The 19,266-nt window shown below is 49.4% G+C and overlaps 1 protein-coding gene across 1 annotated transcript in view; it reads right to left on the bottom strand.

The window, feature by feature from the left end:
* Positions 1–16,619: 16,619 nt before the first annotated feature.
* The window catches only part of KCNIP3 (potassium voltage-gated channel interacting protein 3), a 28,670-nt gene continuing 26,023 nt past the window's right edge, over positions 16,620–19,266 (bottom strand). Inside the window, exons 7-8 of the mRNA XM_058534560.1 lie at positions 18,686–18,748; positions 16,620–18,056 (exon numbers count right to left, since the gene is read on the bottom strand). Coding sequence (XP_058390543.1) covers positions 18,009–18,056; positions 18,686–18,748 — 111 coding nt within the window. The 3' untranslated portion in view covers positions 16,620–18,008. The remainder of the gene's footprint in view (positions 18,057–18,685; positions 18,749–19,266) is intronic.

Genomic DNA, 19,266 nt, shown 5'->3' on the forward strand with positions numbered 1-19,266 from the left:
AAGTGAGTTCAGCAAGGTTACAGCATACAAGATCAACATACAAAAATCAACTATATTTCTATATACTAGCAATGAAAATGTGCATCCTGAAATTAAAAATACCATACCCTTTGCTCAAATAAAAATAAATACTTAGGTGCAAATCTAACAAAACATACGAAGGACTTGTATGCTAAAAGTTACAAAACACTGATGAAAGAAATCAAAGATCAAAACAAATAATGATACAGACTATGTTCATAGATTGGAAGACTCAACATAGTAAAGATGTTACTTCTCCACAAATTGATATATGGGTTAAACAATTCCTACCAAAATCCCGGCAAGATTTTTTGTACATATAGATGTGAGTACACTAAAATTTACATAGAAAGGCAAAAGAACTAGAATAGCTCAAACAATTTTGCAAAAGAAGAATAAAAAATGAGAGTAATCAGCCTACCCGGTTTCAAGACTTATTACGTAGTTACAGTAATCAAGATTGTGTGGTATTGGCAGAGGGTTAGACAGATCAATGGAACAGCAAAGAGAACCCAGAGATGGCCCACACAAATATGCCCAACTGGTTTTTGAGAAAGATACAAAAGGAATTCAGTGGAGGAAGGAGAGTCCTTTTACCAAATTGTGCTGGAGCAATTGAATATCCATCTTGTAAGAAAGGATCCTTGACCTAAACTTCATACACTATACAAAATTTAACTCAAAGTGGACCATAGATTTAAATTTAAAATGTAAAATTATCAAACTTAGAAGAAAATCTTTGAAACCTATAGCTTAGTGAAAGGTTCTAGACATTACATCAAAAGCATAATAAAAGAAAAAGAAAAAAATCAATAAAGTGGACTTCAAAATTAAAAACTTTTTCTCTGCAAAAGGATGTTAAGAGGGTGAGAGAACAAGTAGACTGAGAGAAAATATTTGCAAACTACGTATTTGACAAAGAACTCATATCTAGGATATATGAAGGACCCTCAAAAGTCAACAGGGAAAAAACAATCTAATTAGAAAATAGGCAAATGACATGAAGAGATGTTTCACTGAAGAAGCTATACAGATGGCATATGATCACATGAAAAGATGTTCAACATCACTAGAGATTGGGGGATGCAAATTAGGACCATGATGAGATATCACTGCACAATTATTAGAACAGCTAAAATAAAAAAAATAGAGACAGGACCAAATGCCAGAGAAGATATAGATAACTGCATCTCTCATACATTGCTAGTGGGAATGTAAAATGCTATAGCCACTCTAGAAAATAGTTTGACTATTTCTTAAAAAACTAAACGTGCATTTACTATATGGCCCAGCAATTGTACTCCTGGGCATTTATCCCAGAGAAATGAAAACCTGTACATGATTGTTCATAGCAGTTTTATTTGTAATAGCTAAAAACATGGGAACAACCAAAATGTTTTACAGTAGGTGAATGGTTAAACAAAATGTGGTACATCCATACCATGGAATACTACTTGTCAACGAGAAGGAACCAACTTTGGATATACTCAGTAACTTGGATGGATCTCAAGGGCATTATGCTGAGTGAAAAAGGCTGATCTCAAAAGGTCACATTTTGTATGACACCATTTAATATGACATCTCAAAATTACAGAGATGGAGAACAGATTAATGGTTGCTAGGGGTTACAGATGGGGGTTTTGGTTTTTATACAAGAGAGAAACAAAATCTTTTTTTAAGCCACTGTTCCTTTGGACCCCTGTTACTTGCAGCCATACATGGTCTGAACTGATAAACCCTCTGACACACCATGCTCTCTCGAATTTCCTCCTCTATCTCAGTCTCTTTTTCGAACTCGCCCTTCTCCACTCAACCTATAAGTGTTGGCATCTCTCAAGCATGGTCCTTACTGCTCCTCTTCTCACTCAGTAGGATCCCTAAGCAATCTTTCTCATGCTTGATGGCTTAATTATCACCTACAGAAAAAAGGCTCACACGTGTACATCTCCATAAACCCAACTGTCTACTGGACATCTCCATTTTTTTTTTTTTTGTGAGGAAGATCAGCCCTGTGCTAACATCTGCCAATCATCCTCTTTCTTTTTTTTGCTGAGGAAGACTGGCCCTGGGCTAACATCCGTGCCCATCTTCCTCTACTTTATATGGGACGCCGCCACAGCATGGCCTGCCAAGCGGTGCGTCGGTGCGCTCCCGGGATCCGAACCGGCGAACCCCGGGCCGCCGCAGTGGAGCGCACGCACTTAACTGCTTGCACCACCGGGCCGGCTCCTGGACATCTCCATTTTGATGTCTCAAGGGAAGCATTAACTCAACATGTTGGAGACTGAACTCATGATTTTTCCACATCAAATATGGTCTTCTTCTCTATCTCAGGGGATGCCATGACCATCCATCCAGCTGGGCAGCTCTCAGACCAGAATTCAGTCTTTGTCCCTCCCTCACCTCCACTCCCATTTCCAACCTATCTTCACGTCCTAGCAAACTTACCTCTCCAAATCTTCTGAATCCTTAGACTTCCCACCACCCCGGGCCAAACCACTAATATCCCGCCTGGCTGTGCTCCTGCTATGCCTCTGTGATGATTTTAAAGCACGTCCGTAAATTCTTTGACATTCCTTCCATCAACAAGTGATGTCTAATTTCCACCTCCTTTATTGTGGGCTGAACTAAATGACTCAGTTCTAATAAATAGAGTGTAATGGATGACCCTGCATGACTTCCAAGGCTGTGTATTAGTCTGCCTAGGCTGCCATAGGACTGGATGGTTTAAACAACAGAAATTTACTTTCTCAGTCCTGGAGGCTGGAAGTCTGAGGTCAAGGTGTTGGCAGGTTGGGTTCTTCTGAGGTCTCTTTGCTTGGCCTGCAGATGGCCATCCCCTTGCTGCCTCTTCACATGATCATCATTCAGTGCACGCCCCCCGGGGGTCTCTGTGTGTGTGCAAATTTCCCCTTCTTATGAAGACACCAGTCAGACTGAATTAGGGCCCACCCTAATAGCCTCATTTTAACTTAATTTAGTCTGTACAAGCCCTATCCCCAAATACAATTACATTCTGAGGTACTAGGGGTTGGGACTTGAATGTAAAAATTTGGAAGGGACACAACTCAGCCCATACGGGCTAGGTAATAAAAGGTGATACAGTTTCTTCTTGGCTTTCTCTTGGGACAGTGCATCAGTCTGGGTCCACTCAGGAAAGAAATCACATAGCAATTTGAACAGACTTAGTTTAATATAAGAAAGTATTAACTTTAACAGGGGATTGGAGTCATGAGGGATTGGCTAGTAAGAAGTAAGGAGAACTCTAAAGAATATAAAATTATCAGATGCAGGAGAAGCCCTACTCTTGAGACCCAAGGAAGGAGTCCCCCGGGGTTAAGATCCAGACCTTGCTGGAGATGGCAGAGATGTGAAACTGTGCTGGTGAAACCTGCTGGAAATCTGGAGCTCACCGGAAGTCCACCCTCTAGGGTACTGGGCACGTTTTACTGGAGGGACTCTGTTACAACGCCCCCTGAGGGAGGGAGTGCCAGGGGAGGCTGCTGGCCCCCGGTGCTGTGGGCAGCAGAAGCTGAAAGTGGAGAATGCTGCAGGAGCCTGGTGCCGAAGGAAGCTGACCCCCTGCAGGAGGCGGGCCCTGGGGAAGCCGCATGTGGTGCAGGAGGCTGGTGCTGGAGGAGTGGCCCGTGCTGCAGGAGCCTGCCTAGTGAGAACATTGAAACCAGGAAGCAAAGCCTTTCCTCCTAGAATGTCTCTCCACTGCCCTCTGCGGACACTGCTTCAGTGTCAGCTGGAAGGAAAAAAATATTTCCAACGCCATTTTCCCAGAGTGGGCAGAAAAGATGACTCCGGAGCTGAGAAGCAATAAATGGATAACTGGCACAGTCCACCTCTTTGACCGCTCTGCTTCCGTGTGTGCGCTTTGACGCACATTTGAACTCTGTACGGCAACAAAACAACTCTCTCTCTCTATCTAACAATATGAGGCTATCCTTCTTTCCAGTGAGGAAGTTCTCACCCTTTCCCCAACAGTCATGGGATCCATCACTAGCTATATTAATGGCTCCTCAAACTCAGTAACAGTCTCCCTGAATATTCTGTTGCCTAAAATGTAAAATTAAGTTCTGACAACTTGTGTATAAAGTAAAATTGGGAAGGAGAGAGAGGCAAATGGTGAGCATATCCAAGCGTAGCAATCAAAGAGAAAGTACACAAAGCTCCTACGGTTCTCCTTTCTGTAATCTCTCACAAGGCCATAGTTGATACTGATGGCTTTCTTCTCTCACTACACATTCCATATTTCCTCTGCCCTTAATGAGAATCTCAGCTGGTTGGGATTCTTTTCCTAGAGGAGTGACCTAAACTTTCATTCCTGAGAGGTTTGAGCCCTCAATCATCCTGCCTTTTGTGGTTACTGTAGTTTTTCATTAACTTTTACTATTTTCATTAACCTTTATTATTGCTGGATTTTTCATTAAACTTTGCTAATCGTCAGTGTCCCGGGAGGGCAAATCTCTGCCCCTTCCAAGACGGAGGAGATCCAGTGTAATCAACCTGCCACCAGGTGGCTGACTGGTGCCCACGGGGAATGGTGCCACATCAAGGATTCAATACTGGTCTCTGTTGTTGGCAGATGAGGCACTTAGTAGCAGTGTTTACCGGGTCAGCCTTGGTAAGGGGGAGTCCACATTGCTGAGACCATGCATAGGCTCCATTCCTCCCCCCTGGTCACTTTGATCATGGGCCCACTTAGCAAGCACTAGGGTGGCTGGAGAGAGAGGCTGACTGACATCCACAGAGGACGTCATTTTGTCCACCTGATCATGAACTGTCTCCTCTGCAGTGGATGCCTTTCGTTGGGCATTCACATGTCCATCAATATCTTCACAGTCTGTGCCTGTTCAGAGAGGTCCATCCACATATCTCTTCTCCAGACTTTCTTGTCACCAGTTGTGAGGGTTCATTTTATGTGTCAACTTGGCTTGGCCACAGTGCCCAGATATTTGGTCAAACATTATTCTGGATGTTTCGTGAGAGTGGTTTTTGGATGAGATTAACATTTAAATTGATAGATTTTGAATAAAGCAGATTGCTCTCCACAATGTGGATGGGCCTCGTCAAATTGGTTGAAGGCCTTAATAGAACAAAGTCTGACCTCCCCTGAGCAAGAAGGAATTTTGCCAGCAGACTACCTTTCAACTCAAACTGCAACTCCTCCCAGAGTTCCCAGCCTGCTGGCCCGCCCCAGTAGATTTTGGACACACAAAGCCTCCACAATCAGAAGGGCCAATTCCTTAAAATATCTATCTATCTATCTATCTATCTATCTATCTATCTATCTATCATCATCTATCTATCTAATCTATCTATCTATCTATCTATCTATCTATCTATCTATCTATCTATCTATATCTGTCTATCTATCATCATCTATCATGTTGATCGTTTCTCTGACTAATACACCAACCTTCCATTCCCGTTCCTTCCAAGTCTTTGATCATGCAGCCAAACCATTAACAACTGATCATGTATCAATGTAGATTCACACTTCTGGCCATCTCTCACTCCAGAAAATCAAATATACCACCCAAAGTTCTATCCACAGGGAGGATTTTTCTTTACCATTGACCTTCAGGGGCATCCCTGAGTGAGACGGTCATGCTGCAGCTTATAACGTTGGGGCGATATCGGCATCATATCACGCAGACCCATCTGTAAACCATGCTTGAGTTTTCTTATCCTCGGTAAACTGATCCTAAAGAACACCCCCGAAAGCCCTAGGCATGGGTTGAGGGAGAGGAGGCAATGCGACTGGAGTTGGTATCAAAGGAACCTGAGCCACCTGCTCCTGCAACTCAGCTATCCCTCCCTCACCTGCACGAGCACGGCCTCTTATCTGCCATTTCCATTTGACGACAGACTGCTGCTGCACACGTCCAACCTACGACTGGGAGGGCCCGACAACATCCAGATTGTTTTGGGCAGCTCAGGCCACATGGCCACCTGATGTCCCACGGTTGGGTGCTCAGTCTCTAACAGACCCCAGCAGCAAGCCAGAGTTGGTTCTCCAGAGGAGAGGAGTTACCTGAGGGGAGGGTACAGACATGCTCCACCGTCCTAGAGTCTGCACATTGAGGATTCTCCTATTGGCGCTTTCCAGAGCCTCCATTGAGCATCCCTATTTGCCATAAACGTCAATCATCAGATGACTCCCAGCCCAGCCACTGTCTGTTTGTAAGTGCATGGGAGACCTTGAACAAGAATCACCACGAGATGTAATAATAATCACTGACTGTTCTGCAGACCCTAGCCTCACTCTGGTTTCACTGCATCCCCTCTAGCCCCCTCCAATTTGATGTCCATGTTTCAGCCAAAGGGAGATTTTCAAAACCCCAATCTGACATAACCTGACAGTGGCTTCCTGCTACTCTCAGGATTAGACCAAAATCTTCAGGGGACGTCGCCCCCACCCCCGGTGCTCTGCCCTGCCGACCTCCCCATTTCACCTGCATTTGCCCCAGGATTCCGGGCTCCGGGCCCATCAGCCCAGCCCCTGATTCTGGACAGGGCTGTCTCCCTTCCACCCCACAGCCCATTACCTGGCTTACTCCTACTCGTCCTTCAGGTTCGGCTCAAATGCCGCTTCCCTCAGGGAGCCTCCTGAGGTCACGTGGCCTGTCCAAAGGTTCTCACAGAACCTTCCTGAGGTAAATTTACACTCTTATCTGCGATTTATTCTATTACTGTCTTATCTCCAAAAATTTAGTAAAGGCCGCCCCAGGGAAGAGTTTGCAAATATTCCGCCATTTTATCCCCAGATGCTGGCACAGTGCTGGGAGTACAACGGTTGTTGTTGTTTTTTTTAATAAGTGAATGAATGATTAAGGAATGTGCTGGGGGACCGGGATGGATAGGAGGCAGAAGGAAGAAGCCTTCGGCACCAGTGTCTTGATGCCTGTTCCGCATACACGGGGGACAGGGCCTGGGAGTGGGCACAAGTCCAAGACCAGGGTCTCCCCCGTTCTGGGCCCCATTTGCTCTGCCCAGGACAAAGTTCCACTCAGGGCTGGGAAAGTTTGTCAACAAAGCTGGGAACTTGAGGATTTCGCAATCCTGGTTAGCTGGCAGTTAGCTATTGGGGACTGACTGACGGCTTGCTCTTTGGTGCCTTATTTTTAGTTTCTGTAAGTTTTACTCTATTTGGTGATTTTTCAAAACTGGGAAAAAGCAGTTGCCTCGCTTCATCTGCTGTGCTCCTGGGGTCGGGGCACAGCCAGAACTGCTCAGGGAAGGAAAGTGGATGGAAGAGGGGCTGGGCTGGGCCTGGTGCCCCCCGAGGGCTGGCCCCATGACCCAGCAGGCTCAGGGCTCTGGCCCCCAGCCCCACCCTGGCTGTCTGCTCCCGCCGCAGTGGGCTGCTTCCCTACAACTGTCAGTTCAGCAGTGTTACTGACCATTCCCCTCCCCCATGTGCCAGCCACAGTGCCAGTCCTGGGGCAGCTGGGGTGAACACCATGGCTCCTGCTTGCAAGATGCCCAAGATGTCTGGCAGGGGAGACAGCACGGGACAGGTTGGCCCCCGGCCCTGCTTCCTTCAGGGCCCACTGGAGTGTAGAAAGCACACTCACCATCCCACAGCCTGAGCCTGACATTAGGGGCTGTAGCTGTTGAGAGTTTTTCAGCTAAAAGTGCCAGACACCCCAGTTCTGACTGCCTTAAGCGGAGTGAGTGCCTTCCTATTAGTGGCTCTTAGAAGTGAAGAGTTTAGAGATTGGGAGGGGCTTGCTTAAGGTGCTGTTTGATTTTGAGCTCAAGGGCTGACACCTCCTCTCAGCCCCTTGCTTTCTCTCTCTTCATCCCTCAGTCAGGCCTTCTACATGGCTTCCCACAGTGACAAGATTGCAACAACAGCTCCAAGACTCAATCACTTCAGCTTCAGATAGTGAGGGAGCAGCATCTTTTCCCAGCATTCCTAGCACAGGTCTCCCCGGACCTCTCTGGCTATAATTGGGTCAGGTGCCCACCCCTCAACCAGTCAGTCTGACCGAGGAAAGACAACGTATCAATTGGCTTAGGCCTGGCCTTGGAGTTAGAGTCCAAGACTTTATGGATAACAGAGTGGGGAGGGATCCCCAGGGAGGTTGGGGGCTACTTCCAGGAGAAGAGAGAGGATGCTGGGGAGGTAGAAGACTGGTGTCCAGTCAGCTGACCTTCCTCATTGTCCCCATAGTGCCCAGGGACATCAGCAAGAAAGAAGTTCCTGAAGGGCTTGTATTGCCAGGGGAATGGAGGGGCCCCCTCAGGCAGAGGGATGGGGTAGACACAGATCCTGCCTCCACAGGAAGGTTCGATGATTTTCAAAGCCAGCTAAGAGAGCTGAACAGAGGGGCCCTGTGCCCAGGTCAGGTTTCAAGAGCAAAAACAGGTAGGGCTGAGGTAGGTGAATTAGAGGGAAGCTAGAGCTTCCTGCTGGAGGAAAAGATAGAACAAAAAGGTACATAGCAGTGGGCAGGGAGCCCAGTTCTAAGACTGATGGTGGGGGAGATTTGTGGGTTGGAGGGTCCACTGACTGGTACCACTGCCACCCGAGAGAGAGGGCTGTGCTCAGGTACCTGCTCAGGAGGAGCATGACTCCCTTCCAGGGCCACACTGAGCCTTCCTGTCCGGCCCACTCCCATTACACTGTCTCTTCTCTGGGAACTTTCAGCTCTCGCCAAGGGCTAACTAGACCTCTATCTTCCCCTTCGAGATATACGCAATTTCCCCATGTGAGTGGGCAGGGTATGGGTGAGATGGGTGGAGAATTTCTTCCAGATGCCCTCATCTTGGCACTACTCAGGCACAGGGTTACTCCTGGGCATACTGGCTCTGGTTCCAGCCCACAGACACACTTCCTGTACATACTGGGCTCCACCGGTGCTGACTCTCTTCTCCAGTCTCTGGACCCTGCTAAGCTGACTTTGCAGGCAGCTAGAGTCTGCACATTCCCTTTACAACCAGCTGGTTCAGCAGTATCACTGGGGACCCATGCGTAAGCAGAGACGGCTGGCTTCCCGTACTCCCCTAACCCAAAGTGCTGGGGCTCATGCGAGTGGACGGGAGGCCTGGAAGGGGGCTGAGCACCTGCTCTGGGCTGGCAACAGTATCCATGGCTTTGGGGGCTTGTCTGGGATGAAGAAGGTTGATGGGGACAATGAAAAGAACCAGGAACCATGTCCAGGATGACAGAAGCTGGCTTGAGGAAAAGGACTCACACTGGGTCTCAGAGCCTCATTGACTCAGCGGCACAGCTCCTGTGTGGAATGTGTCTGTCAGGGAAGGCAGGTCAGACAGGGGAAAAAGGCTCCTGAGCACGCTAAACAGACATCACAGATACTTCACCTACTAAGGAAGGCTCCTCCACTCCTCACTTTGAGCCTGTTTCCTCTTGTTTATTCAGTGCTACGGGAAGTCCATATGGGCAAGCCCCCAAGTGAGCTTGTTCCCCCCAGCCTGTGCCTCAAGGTAACTTCCCTTATGGCCTGAATCACTGCCCTGGACTTTTCTCTTTGCCTTCTGGTGTCCGCACAAGACTTGAACTTCCCGAATGCAGAGGCTGTGGCTTATTCACTGAGGTCTCCTCACCACGTAGCCCACGCCTGGAGTGTGGAAGGTGTTTAATGAATGTAGAATGATGCCTCCCTTAGTGTAGACCCAGGTATTTGGAACTTGGAGGAGCAGGGAGGAGGATGACTGGAGTGGGACTGCCGGTGTGAAGGGGGATGCAGAAACCCACCCAAGCAGACGCTCAAGGATTGGGAACTCACGGAGGGCAAGCAGGTCTTAACTTCGGGAGCCTCGGAGGCAGCAGTGAACTTGAAGGACAGTGTTGACGTTCCTGAGGGCTCCAGGCCACTGAGCAAAGTTTAGAGACAGCAGAGTTCCGAGAGATTGCCCAAAGGTCTCTGTCCCCAGGGTGTGTGTGGGAAAGGTGGGGCTGCTTTAAAGGTCCATTCTGTGAGATTCACTCTCAGCTGCTTGAAACCCGCTCCACACGCCTCCCTCCCCTGGGTCTCTGACAGCCCAGACGTTTCTGTGACAGACCGCTGTCTCCTGTCTGGTCTTCTAGACCCTACAGGCAGCTGTGAAGCATGTAAGAGAGATTTTCAAGCTTTTTTCAGGATTTTAGAAACCTAATAGGTAAGGCTAGGCTGGCGAAACCAAGTGGTAACTCTATTTGCTTTGGGCTGGAATGAAATCAGCTCAGTGTGGTAACGGTTACGCAGTCTAATGAGTAGTTATGTGTATCCTAGTTAACAAAATAACGAAAAATGAAAATGAGTAGTTAGGTCCCCTCTCCCCAGCACCCAGCTCAGCGGACTCTGGGTGATCTTGTGGAATTGTTACTTGATAAATTCAGTTTTTTGGGGGAAAGCCATGTGGAGAATGAGGCAGAAATATGAAAATGCCTTTGGGGCTATGAGAGAAATGACTAGCAGCTTTCCTTCCAAGCAGCTTCCTCAGGGACCTGGGGGCCGGGAATTGGGGAGGAGGCTGGTGTGTGGCACATTCACCCCCTGGTGGTCAGTGGGGAGCACAGCACTTGGAACCACAGGCGAATGGCATCCTCCATTCGGGAGGATGGGGGAGGATCCTCCATTGGGGAGGAGGAGAGAAGCCATGGATCCTCTAAATCATAGACCGGCCATTGCTCTGGAAAGTTGTGCAGCAGAGAACGATGGTTCCCATTCTGTCACTCATTGGTCTTGGCCAAGGTGCATGACAGGTGTGTGTAGTTATGACACCTGTTGACTGGTGCCTGACTAAAGGGAAAGCTGCTACCATGTTGTTGTTATGTGAGATGTTTGCTGTAGAGACCCTTTCATCAGCTTAGGGAAGTTCCCTTCTATTCCTAATTTTTTTCATGAACGGGTGCTGAACGTTTTTAATGCTTTCCCTGTATCAAATGAGATGATCATAAGGTTTTCTCATTTAATCTGTTGTTCCAGTATCTACTTCTGAGTAAAAACCACCCAAACAACAATGACATTATTTGCTCATCAGTCTGTGCTTGGGGCATGACTCAGTAGGGACAGCCTATCTCTGCCCGCCCACTATCAGCTGGGAGGGTTCAAAGCCTGGGGACTGGAATCATTCGAAGTCTCCCTCATTCACATGCTTGACAGTTGATGGTATTGGCTGTCGGCTGGGACATCATTTGGGACTTTGGGCAGGAACAGTTATATGTGGCATCTCCATGCAACTTGCGCTTCCTCCCAATATGGTGGCTGGGTTTCCAAGAACAAGCGTCCTGAGAGAGAACCAGGCAGAAGCCTCTGATTCCTTAGCCTCTGGTGACCTAGCCTCGGAAGTCAAGCAGCATCACTCCTGCCACATTCCATTCATCAAGACAACCACATAAAGTCCTACTGAGTATCAAGGGTAGAGGAAATAAATTCATCTCCTGATGAGGGAGTGATAAGATCTGGAAGAGTATGTAGTGCTAGAAATATTGTGGTGGCAATTTTCGGAAATTACACTGATAGATTTTCTTTTTTATTGTTTTTGCATGTAACATTGCATTTCTTTAAAATTTTACTGTAACAAAGGCTAAAGTTAATTGGTATCTTTTTCCTCCTTCCAAATAATGTATTCTCCTCAACCTAAATGCTACTGTTGCCATGTATTTTAGTTTCATCTTGGCTTTTTCTTTCTAATTTTTTTGTAAAATTTCAAATCCCACGAGGCATTATTCCCACTGTTTTGTACAATCAGTGTTTGTTTAGACTTAATATTTACTGCTTTGTGTGCTCTTCATGCTTCTTGAATCTCAGACCTTTTAGCTGGAGTGGGTGCCTTGCTTTTCTGCCTGAAGTAAATCTCTCGGAATTTTCTTTAGCGAGTGTCTGTTGGTGGCAAATTCTCTCAAGTTATGTTTGCTGAAAATATTTTTGTGTTGCCTGGTATAAAATTTTAGGTTGGTAGTTGTTTTCTCTCAACAAATTGAAGATATTATTCCACTGGCTTTTAGCATCATTGTTACCAACGAGATGTCAGTTGTCACGCTGTTGCTCTTTTTCTCTCTGGCTGCCTTGGTGATTTTTGTCTTGGGTGTTCTGCAACTTCATTATAATAGGTCTAGGTGAGAGTTTCCTTTTATTTAGCCTGCTTGGGACTTGTTTGAATTTCTTAAATCTGTGAATTGGTGTCTGTGATGGTTAATTTTATATGTCAACTTGACTAAGCTATGGTACCCAGCTGTGGTCAAATACTGGTCTAAATGTTGCTGTGAAGGTATTTTGTAGATGTGGTTACCACATTTACAATCAGTAGACTTTAAGTAAAGCAGGTTACCCTCCATAATATGGGTGGGCCTCATCCAATCAGTTGAAGGCCTTCAGAGCAAAAGAAGAACAAGGAATTCTATCTCAAGACTCTAACATAGAAATTCTGCCCCAGTTTCTAGACTGCTGGCCTGCCCTGTGAATTTTGGACTCAAGACTGCAACTTCAACTCTTGCCTGGGTTTCCAGCCTGCCGGCCTGCCCTATAAATTTCAGACTTGCCAGCCCCCACAATCATGTGAGCCAGTTCCTTAAAATCTCTTCCTCTCTGTGAGAACCTTGACTGATACAATGTCTAATCAATTCTGGAACTTCTCAGCCATTCTCATTTTCATTTCATTTTCTTTAGGACTCCATTTGGATTTATGGTGTACTTTCTTGCTCTATTTTCTATGTTTATTAATCTATCATATTTTCTATCTTTTTGTTTCTCTGAACTACATTTTAATAATTTCTTTAGATCTACCTTCCAAGTCATTGATTTTTTTCTTCAGCTGGGTCTTTCCAGAAGTTTTATTTTATTCTTTTTTTCAACTATGCTTAGGCAGTTATTACAGTTTCCTGTTTTCCACATGTATTTTCAAGTTTGTCTTTTATTTCTTTAAACATATCAAACATAGTCATTTTATAGTTGTGTCTGATGATTCCATTATCTGAAGCCCTTGGGCTTCTGTTTATGCAGCCAGTTGTTTTTGCTAAATCTCATTCATGGTGGCTTGTTTCTTTATTTGGTCTTTTTTGTTACTGAAATCTGCTCATTTTCTTGGGATTTTACAGGGGATTGCTGCAAATTAAATTCTCAAGCATATTTTCAGTGTGAATTTGGGCTGCAAACTCACATGAGGTCCAACTTATGCTTTCTAATTCTTAGGGGTAATTTTTTCCACTCTGTTTTAAGCCAGGGCTTGAGATGGTTGACTTTTCTTGCAGTCTCCTGGGTGAGAGCTGGGGGTCAGTGGGTTTGCTTCTATTTTATCCTCATTATCTCCAAGGGTATAACTCTTTTGTGGTCCCAGTTTTCTTTTGTTTTTTTTTTTGAAGGGGAAGATTTTCCCTAAGCTAACATCTGTTGCCAATCTTCCTCCTTTTTTCTTCCTTTCCCCCCCTACAAGCCCAAGTACATAGTTGTGTATAGTTGTATGTTCTTCTGTTTTGTCTGTATGAGCCGCTGACACAGCATGGCTGCTGACAGACGAGTGGTGTGGTTCTGTGCCCGAGAACCAAACCTGGGCCGCTGAAGCAGAGCGTGCCCAACTTTAACCGTTAGGCCATCAGGGCTGCCTCAGTGATCCCAGTTTTATGGAGGAAGGATTTCCTGATAGACTGACCACCTGAGTGGGCCCCGGGTTTTATCTCTTGTACTTTGGGCTTTGGAAGGATGTGAAACCAAAGCTTAATCAAGCTCACCTGTTTCACAAAATCCTTTCAGGGCTCTGCTTATCTCTCTGAATTTCTACCTCCACTCTGTTCCTGATCCAAGAATGCTTTACATTTTTGCTATTTTAATGATGCTTATAAGAGAGTATTATATATTTTATTCGAGATTTTTAGTTTTCAGTAGAGGGAGTAATCCAGATACCTAGGTATCCCATATTATTGGAAACCGAAATGCCTATATATTTTAATGTTAAACCTTGCATTTCTGAGGTAAACCCAAATCTGTCATGATATATTATATATATATCATGTATACATAACATACATTATTGAAATGCGTTTACTAATAATCTGATTTTTACATCTTTGTTTATAGTTGAGATTGTCCTGTAATTTTTCTTGCTTGTCCTATCCATGACTGATTTAAAAAAAAATCCTGGTAATATCAGTCTTTAAAATGAGTTGGGGAGTGTTTCCTCCTTTTCTCCTAGACTAAGACCCAGAGAGAGAGGATGCGACTCGTCCAAGGCCACGTGAGTTTTGTAGCCTGATCAGAACTGAGGTCTCCTGACCCTGAGCCCAGGGCTCCTCCTTTGCCACCCAGCAACAGAGGGCACAAGCTGGCCAACCCCTCTGCACTGAGCGTCTGGGTTAGGAAGGTGCTGAGTAGTTGAGTGGGAAATAGTACAAAGGGATAGGTGCATGGATGCATGAATGGATGATGGATGATGGATGGATGGATGGATGGATGGATGGATGATGGATGGATGGATGATGGATGATGGATGGATGGATGGATGGATGGATGGATGATGGATGATGGATGGATGGATGCATGGATGCATGAATGGATGATGGATGATGGATGGATGGATGGATGATGGATGATGGATGGATGGATGGATGGATGGATGGATGATGGATGATGGATGGATGGATGATGGATGGATGGATGGATGCATGCATGAATGGATGATGGATGATGGATGGATGGATGGATGGATGATGGATGATGGATGGATGGATGGATGGATGGATGGATGGATGATGGATGATGGATGGATGGATGGATGATGGATGGATGGATGATGGATGGATGGATGGATGGATGATGGATGATGGATGATGGATGGATGGATGGATGGATGGATGGATGATGGATGGATGGATGGATGGATGGATGGATGATGGATGACGGATGGATGGATAATGGCTGGATGATGGATGATGGATGGATGGATGGATGGATAATGGCTGGATGGGCTTTCCCCCTCTGAGCTCTATGGCCCATCATGAAGTGGGTGGTTCAGTGCTTATACCTGGCCTGAAGCAACCTGCATGGGTCCAATTCCCGGCTCCAATCTTTAATAGCTGAGAGGTCCTTACATCTTTCAACCCCAGCTTCCCCATCTGTGCCCATCAGGCTGTGACCAGGGTGAACATGCTCAGCACAGTGGCAAGCCCAGAGCAAATGCAGGACATCTCCCATCCCAGACGGCAAGGTCAGGGCTCCCTTGCCTGGATTGTGCCAAGGCCCTGGGGCTCAGGTGGAGTGGAGCCTCTGTGTGTGGTGGTGGAAGGGGGCTCCTATTGTCCCTCCCAGCTACAGCCGATCAGCCAAACCTGGTGAGGCTTGGGTCTGTGTTCACCATGGAGATGTCACATGGCACTGCCAGACCCCCCCAGAACCTCCCTCCTCCTCATCTCTGAGTTGGGGAGCCCCCTTACCTCCCCCTGGATTCTCATTTCCTGCCCCTCTCCTGGCATAACCATCACCGAGTTTACACTTTTGAAAATAAAAAGCAAGAAAGGAAGATGTCTTCAGGCAAATTCTGCTTCTGCCCTGTGACCTGCAGCCTCCAGCTAAGGGGGTGTGCAGAAATGATTTCCTGGAACCGGCAAAGAAAACCGATCTGGGAACGAGATACAAATGGCGCCTCAAGAAGTCACTTTGCCCCCCAGCTCTGTGTATAGGCTGCAGGGCTGGAGCTTCTCATAAAGGATCCTGACTGTGGGCATCTCTTCCCGACTCCACCTTCCATGACGTCACACTGGGAGCTCGACATTGAGCGTGGAAACTGCAAATGCTACAATTCGGGGAATGTTAAACATTTACCAGCACAGCACTGGGCAGGAGCCACGGCTAATAGCAGCAGGGATGGGAGCGGCTGGGCCGAAATTCGGAGATAAAGCCAACAAGAGTCCCTCTCCTTTGTCCAGTTTATTTTATTAAAATATACAGGACTGAATATTGGTGGGCACTGAGAACAGGAACCACCCTCCCAGGCCGCACCGAGGGAGACGCTTCTGCCATGCAGACATGCCGCCAGTCCCCATCCCAGTGTGGGAGACAGACCCCTCCTGGTTGGACATATGTAGCCAGTCTGGCCCGAGGCCAAGGGGGGCAGGGGAAGGGTGGTGACCCTCTCCTATGGCCTTGGCCCCTTAGAAGCAGAGCTACACCAGCTGGGAGGGCCGGGTTGGGGGTGGGGAAGGCGGAGAAGATCCCTGAGCCAGGGAAAGCTGATGCCCTCCTGGAGGAGGGGAGAGGGACCCCCCAGTCAGACTGGAGATGGGGTGTCAGTGCAACTCCAAGGGGGAGGCTCACCTGTGTGTGGGTGTCAAGGGTCCCCCGTGGCCCAGCCAGGCCAGTCTCCACAGCCCCTGCCACCCAGCCTTGCCTCCGAGGGCCCTGCTCACCCTCGGGCCAGGACTGAGCAGCGATGTGGGGGGGAGGCAGCCGATGGAATGTATCATACGGGGATCTTCCTCGGAGGGCCCTTGCTGCCTGGGGCTGGGTTCCTTCTCGGGGAGGCCTGGGCAGGTGGGAGCAGCATCTCTCTCTCTCTCTTTCCTGGAGACTTCTGTCAACCTGCCACCTGGCGTCATGCCCCTCAGCCCTCACTGCTGGCTCTGGCTTCAGGCTTCCAATGGCTTCCATCCCCAGAGCAGGACCCAGCCAAGCAGAGTCCCCCGAGTTTGTGCTTTTGAATGTTGGTGAGCTGGGCTGGGCTGGGCTTCGAGTCCCCACTGCTTCGAGGCACAGAACTGACCCCCGTGCTCCTCCCCCAGGGCCACCTGTATTGGGGCTGCTGGGACCCAGGCCTTAGCCCCTCAAGGGGCCTTGTCTTGGAAAAGCAGTGTCCTTGGCTCCCCTCGTGGGCTGCTGCCTGAGCTGCTTGGGGGGCTTGTGCTTTTCGTAGGGGGCTGAGGTGAGCCTGGGCGGAGGGGTGGCCACACTGCTCCAGGACCCTAACCAGGAAGGGGGCGGTGCTCAGCCAAACCGCTGGGCCAAGGGGGACGCGGCAGAGGGGAAGGGGAGGGACAGGTCCCTTCCAGGCCCGCTCCGCCGCCCCCACCGGGGCTCCCTGGCTGCCAGTCCCTGGGCCATGCGACCTCTTCTCAAGACCAACAGTGACCTTGGGAGAACAGTCTAGAGCCTGAGGAGTATGGGCAGCCCCCCTGAGCCAGGACTGGGGCAAAGGAAGGCTTCTCCCATCCAGTGGCATTGGCAGACAATTCCCCTCAGATTCTCCACCAAGACACCCAATCCCTGAACTTGAAAGGCCCCCCTTCCTGGGGTGCAGGGAGAACGGAGCCCACTGGCCCCTCACCACCTGAGCTCGCCCAGCTCAGTGGAGCGGCAGGCATCCTGGGACCCCAGGGAAACATGTCCCCGAAGCAGCAGGCTCTGTCCCCATCACCACCTTTTTCCTCATCAGAACTCCCTGGACCTTCAGCTGCCCCTCCAGGGTCCTGCAGTGAGGGGCATTCTGGGAGTGTAGTCGGTGGGCAGGGAGTGGCTGGGGGGACAGGTAGGCCAGAGCAGCCCCCAGAACCTGGCCCATGTGTGGTGGGCAAGAAGGGTGGGAGGAGGGCGGGGTGCATGGGCTCACGCAGGCGGGGCCTTTGCTCTGGAGACCGCACCCTCCTCTGCAGGGGACCTTGTGCGCTTTCCTGGTGACACCCAGGGCCAGCGGCCAGCAGACTCTGTTCTTTCAGCTGCCCATCCCAGAGGCAGCTTCGCCCTGCTGGCCTGGGAGGGGACTGGCCAGGGGCGTTCGGCTCTCATCACCTTGATCCAGCTCCCAGCCAGACTCAGTCTTCCCTCACCCCTGTCCCCCTCTGCCAGCCCAGAGGAGTGGAGAGAGAAAGAGCGAGTGTGTGTGTCTCTGTGTGTGTGTGTGTGTGTGTGTGTCGGGAGCAAACTGTTCACTTTTTGCAAATATATTAGAAAAAAGTTTCTCATGGAGGCTGCTTCTGGCAGGACTGAGGTTTCTTTGGGGGCAGAGGTGGCAATGGCCACTCAGGGATCCCCCCACATGTCCTAGATGACATTCTCGAACAGCTGCATGGAGCTCATGATGTTCTCATCCTGCGTGGAGAGAAGGACAGGAGGCCTGGGTAGGCTCTCTGTGGGCAGGGCAGGGCAGGGCAGGGCCCAAATCCGACCCCCGTGAGCAGACTCTCGTCAGGGGCTCCGAAGCCCGCAGTGACTGCTCTGTCTGGCGTGCTGGGCGAGGGGCAAGCTGGTCAGGCAGCCCGTCTTCAGCTGCGCGGGCTGACTGCAAGCCCGTGCGGGAGATGCTAACTCACTGAGGGACAATCCTCCCTGCTGCACACGGCCGGAGCAACTGGAGGCCGCTCTGGGAGGGAGGCAGGTGGCTGAGGCCAGTGGAGGCCCAGTGTCCTGCCCCCCAAAGGGTGCTCTGCAGCGGAGGGTCAGCAGCAATGCTGGGGAGGCTCCAGGCGCCTTCCCCCAGCGTGACTCTGTCCCGCGGGCCCCAGGGCCTAATCACCCTCCCTAAGGACACCCACCCCGTCTGCCCCTCTGATGCGAGGCACTACAGGCCAGGGCTGAGGGACGCCGTGCCCACGTGGGCAGAGGGCTGGCAGGACCGCGTGGGGAGGGGATGGGCTCAGAGGAAAGAGTGAAAGTGGAGCTTGGAGGTGGGGAGGGGCCCGGGGACAGGCAGGGTGTCCTCAACTCCCGATGCTGCCCACCTTCTGACAGGTCTCCAGGAACTCGTCAATGGTGACCACCCCGTCTCGATTCCGGTCCATTTTCTGCAACCCAAGCCATGCCCTCAGTGAGTCTGTCTCACCAGGGATGGCCCCTGTGCAAGGCCTGAGGACACGGCAGTAGGTGGGCTCCCTCCACCCTAACCTGTCCCCTCTGTCCCCTCCCCTGGATCCAGGCTACAGAAAGAGCCTCCCCAGCCACCTCCCACCCACAGCTGACCTCTCTGGGTTCTTCCTAGTCTGCTCTCCCCGCCGCCCCAGCAACCCCCTGGTGGCCTCCTGGGCTTATCCCTCCCAGAATGCATGTCCCCACTCATCTGACCCCTCACCTCCCTGATGGGCAGCCAGGGCAGATGGAACAACCGAGGCACAGGACAGCAACAAGTCTAGAGGGCCCCCAGCCAGTGGGAGGTGGAGCCTTCAGCCCCTCTAGTCCCCGTGAGCACAGAGCAAAGTCACCCCAACTCCACTCCTCTCACAGAGAGTCTCCTCGGAGGAGCTGGAGGAGCTCTTGGAAGACACCAGAACACTGGCCAGGGTGTCGGCTGCCTTGGAATCCACGA

The sequence above is a fragment of the Diceros bicornis genome, chromosome 40 (assembly GCF_020826845.1).
Source record: "Diceros bicornis minor isolate mBicDic1 chromosome 40, mDicBic1.mat.cur, whole genome shotgun sequence".
NCBI classification, from domain to species: Eukaryota; Metazoa; Chordata; class Mammalia; order Perissodactyla; family Rhinocerotidae; genus Diceros; species Diceros bicornis.